Source organism: Chenopodium quinoa, unplaced genomic scaffold, assembly GCF_001683475.1.
Source record: "Chenopodium quinoa cultivar QQ74 unplaced genomic scaffold, ASM168347v1, whole genome shotgun sequence".
Classification (NCBI taxonomy): Eukaryota; Viridiplantae; Streptophyta; class Magnoliopsida; order Caryophyllales; family Amaranthaceae; genus Chenopodium; species Chenopodium quinoa.
The window spans coordinates 8535828-8540644 of NW_018743574.1; the positions used below are offsets into that span (position 1 = coordinate 8535828).

At 36.0% G+C, this 4817-nt stretch overlaps 1 protein-coding gene across 1 annotated transcript; it reads left to right on the forward strand.

Annotated features, from left to right (window-relative positions):
- Window positions 1-624: 624 nt before the first annotated feature.
- LOC110682544 (peroxidase 72-like) lies at window positions 625-2235 on the forward strand. Its single transcript, XM_021858896.1, has 4 exons — window positions 625-930; window positions 1038-1229; window positions 1330-1495; window positions 1604-2235. The coding sequence occupies exons 1-4, from the start codon at window positions 703-705 to the stop codon at window positions 2017-2019; spliced, it is 1002 nt and encodes a 333-aa protein (XP_021714588.1). The 5' UTR covers window positions 625-702; the 3' UTR covers window positions 2020-2235.
- Window positions 2236-4817: the final 2582 nt, after the last annotated feature.

Genomic DNA, 4817 nt, shown 5'->3' on the forward strand with positions numbered 1-4817 from the left:
TAGGTGTGATAAATGCATCCACTTTGCCTATAAACCGTCAAATCAACTATTGTTATGTATATGCCTCCTTTCACTGACTCGAGGTCATCATAGGGTTATACGTAGTATGTAATGTGATTAATGGCCATATATGATTCCAAATTAAACACCAATTTTTATTTCCTTATGATATGATGTACTTGTATAATTCTAAGCAAAATGTTACAAATGTGTAAGGAGTGACTGATAGTCCGGTCAATTACAAACTAAGGGCAAGATTCAAGTTGTCGTCCGCTATGCTGTTTCTTAAAGCTTAGTTTAATTTAAATTAATTCCAAATGTACATCCGTAGCATGTTCCAAACTTGTAATTTTCTCAAGAAATCATAGTTTAAACATTTAGGAACTAAGTACAATACTTGTATAATTTACATGCTGAGACAGTGTGTACGTATATCATATTGCTTTTTTCCTGTCTTTGGTTTGAGCTTTCATCTTGGAGTGCTGATAATTTGAGCAGTTAGAAACTTAAAAGGAATATATTGTTGACCAACTCCACCTCACCAATTTTGTCTATCGTTTTCTTTGACTTCGTAATAGACATATCCTATATAAACCCTACAAACACATCTTATTAAGCATACCATAACACAAAAATCATTCAACTTATCAAGTTAATTGGTACTGAAAACACAAGCATACTCTCTGAGAAGCCAAAACAAACATGGATAAGTCCATGATGAGCTACTTCATTGTTCTAGCTGTCTTAGCACTTGCTCCACTATGCTTCTCTCACAAATTCCAAGGTGGATATCTCTACCCTCAGTTCTATGACCGCTCGTGTCCACAAGTGGAACAGATAGTCAAGTCTGTAGTTGCTCAGGCGGTTGCCAGGGATCGTCGAATGGCTGCTTCCTTGCTTAGGCTCCACTTTCATGACTGCTTTGTTAAGGTATTTGCTTGAGTTAAATGTGCAAGTATAACATAATGCTCATTTTATAGGAGTTTAATCGTTTTGAAGTCTAAACCAATGTTGATTTATTTTGTAAAAAATTGTAGGGATGTGATGCCTCATTGCTGCTAGAGAGCAATGGAAACATAATCTCAGAGAAGGGGTCCAACACTAACAGGAACTCAGCTCGAGGGTTTGAGGTCATTGATGAGATCAAAGTCGCGGTAGAGCAAGCATGCCCCCACACCGTCTCTTGTGCTGATATCCTTGCTTTAGCTGCCAGAGATTCAACTGTTATTGTAAGCATCAATTTACTTAGTACAAAACTAATATTTAAGCATGCAGATGCTGTTGCACATATAGTTAAATTATACTTATATAACGCTAAAAATACTGCAGGCTGGTGGACCAAATTGGCAAGTACCTCTAGGAAGAAGGGATGCCAGAGGAGCAAGTATACAGGGATCTAACAACGACATTCCGGCTCCTAACAACACATTTAACACCATTCTTACCAAGTTTAAACGCCAAGGCCTCGACCTCGTTGACCTTGTTGCCCTCTCAGGTTTGTTACAATCACCTACATACGCGTCTCACAGCCTTTCATGTCGATGGATACATGCTCATTTTATTAATAAAAGACGTGTAAAAACTTTTTATTATATTGGTGCAGGTGCTCACACAATAGGGAATGCAAGGTGTGTTAGCTTCAGGCAAAGGCTCTATAACCAGAATAGAAATGGAAAGCCTGACTTCACACTAGACCGAGCATATGCGTACGAGTTGCGCAGCCAGTGCCCGCAGTCTGGTGGTGACCAAAATTTATTCTTCTTGGACTATGCAACTCCCTTCAACTTTGATAACACTTACTACAAGAACATATTGGCTTACAAGGGACTGTTGAACTCTGACCAAGTTTTGTTAACCAAGAACCAAGAATCGATGCAACTAGTAAAGCAATATGCTGAGAACATGGAGCTATTCTTCGATCATTTTGCAAAGTCCATGGTTAAGATGGGTAACATTTCCCCATTGACAGGACCCAAAGGAGAGATCAGGCAGTACTGCAGAAGTATTAATTACTACTAAGATCCTCTGTTTTCTCTGTTTTTCCCCTGTTTTGTTGCTTTAGTTGAATGTTGGATGTAATTTATTTTGCTATTCTATTTGTTCTAAATTTTTAAGTAATTGTGTTTAAAGCGGAGTAGTTGTTGCTTGTGACAAGCTCGCAGTTAAATTTGTATATCATATAAGTGTTTCGAGGTGAAATAAATTTATTTAGTTTTCTGCTAAAGTTTTGTTCAATTCAAATGGCTTTATTAGACTAGTGGAGGAGTTTGCATTGTAACTTTGTAAGGCCCTTTTTTCACTAAATTCAAAATTTATAGTAAAATAATTAAAAGTTAGTTAAAACAATGTAACTTCAATAAATTTATAAATTTAATTCAGTAAAAATAAGTAATCAATTAAAATAAAACTTACTATGCAATTGGTAAAGAAAAATATTATTATAACAAATAAATAAAAATAAAAATTATCTAAGTTCGTAATTTGATTTAATTTTAGCGAAAGTAACTTAGAAAAAATCAAGGGAAGAGACCATGACCCTTTTTTAATTGCAGTAAGCCAGTAAACTAAAAATAACACATAAAAACATAACAGAATTGTGCCGTATACAAAAAGTGCAGGTCTTAGCCTTGCACCTAGAGTCCTGGACTCTAGGGACCTTTTGCACCTCACGCCTTTTACTAAGATTCTAATTAGAGCAAATATCATTAATTAAAGCAACAGGCCCATTCTAAGTAAATGTAACCCCAAGAGATGCATTTAAAATTTTACATGGACAATAATTTTATTTTATTTTATTTTATTTTTTGACAAGAACAAAGTATAAAATAGTAGCTGCGGAAATTAGACAATTCATTGATCACACAGGAGATGATAAATGATTTGTAACCAATAATATTTGTTAGTTTAAGAGAAACCTGGACCCGAGTTGATCCGAGTATTTGAGACTCGAACCCGAACATGAATTGACCTGGAGATGACCTGACCCGAATGTAACCCGTAAATTATTGACCTAAACCGAATCTGACTTAAACCGAAAATTGACCCAAATTCGTTTTAACCCGTCAAAACCCGAATTTAACCTGATTTGTTACTAACCTGACCTGAATTCAACTTGATCCGTTCCTAACTCGATCCGAATTTAACTCAACTTGTTACAACCCGGCTTGTTATTAATCTGACCCAAATTCAACCAGACTTGTTATTGACCTGACCTGAATTTTACCAGACCTACTACTTACCCAACCGAAAAATTCAACCCGATCTATTACTAACCCGACTCAAAATCAACACGACTTGTTATTGACCCGACCTAAATTCAACCCAAATTATTCCTGACCCGATTTCAAATCACCTTAAATGCAATTTAGTTCACCTTATTATTGTTGATCAAAACATTTTGTCTAGGGAGACCAAGTTGCTCCAGACTAGCAAAAGAAAAGAGAATCATCCTCAAATTTAAGAGTTAAATATAGTATATATTTGTTGTATGGTCAAAGGAGATAATTATCTTCCGAAATTATAAACTATAGTTCCTTAGTATTTTTCCATATATATTATAGTCAAAGAAAATAATTAGCTTGATAAAAATGATAATTATCTATTTATAGTTAGTTGAACTCGAATATTACCTGACTTGGAAATGACTCGACCTGATTGTAACCTGCAAATTATTGACTTGAACATAACCCGACTTGACTCCGAGAATGACCCGACTTGGAAATGACCCAACCTAATTATAACCCGCAAATTATTGACTTGAACCGAACCCGACTCAAACCCGAGAATTACCCGACCTGATTCTAACCCGCAATTTATTGACTTGAACCGAACCCGAGAATTACCCTAACCCATTTTAACCTGTGAAAACCCGAATTAAACCCGACCTAATATTCACCCCACCTAAATGTAACCCGACATGTTATAAACCCGACCTAAACCCGATAAGAAGTATGACCTGACATGACCTGACTCAAGCATGACCCAAATCAAAACTGACCCGCATAGGTTATGGAATTTATTAATCCGAATTGACCTGACCCGAGTTGACCCGACCCACTCTTATCGACCCAAACCCAGCCTGTTTACCCGAATTGACAGCTCTACCCGAAACCTCCAAAATTTATCAAAAAGCATGGATATTAGCCTTCAATTTTGGAATTTTTTGACTTATTTTCACCCACAAATAAAAATTGCCGAAATGTTTACCATGGTCCCTAATACCCTCCGTGAGTCCAAATGGCTAGGTGGAACCATCCAATTTACCTTTAAACGACCAATTTACCGGTTTACAACTTCCACCGATTTCATTAACTCAAGCCTACCATGAACATTTATGACGACATTATATAATGATCATATATGGTTTCAAACAGCGTTATATGACCCCGAGATGTATCCCCTAAAATCTGAAGGATTTTGGATATCGGGTCTCGAAACCTCCAAAATTTCAAAAAGCGTGGATATATTAGCCTTAAATTTTGAAATTATTTGAATTTTTTTCGCTATAAATATAAATTGCTGAAATGTTTACCATGGTCCCTAATACAATCCGGGAGTCCAATTAGGTGGATGGAACCATCCAATTTTTCCCTAAAACGGCGAATTTACCCGTTTACAACTTGCACCGATTTCATTAACTCAAGCCTACCACGAACATTTATGACAACATATAATGATCATTTATGGTTTAAAACTGTATTATATGACCTCGACATGTATCCCCTAAAATCTCAACGCTTTTCAACACCAACCTAAAAAATTTCTCAAAACACGTAGATATATTATCCTTCAATTTTGAAATTTTTTAACTTTTTTGT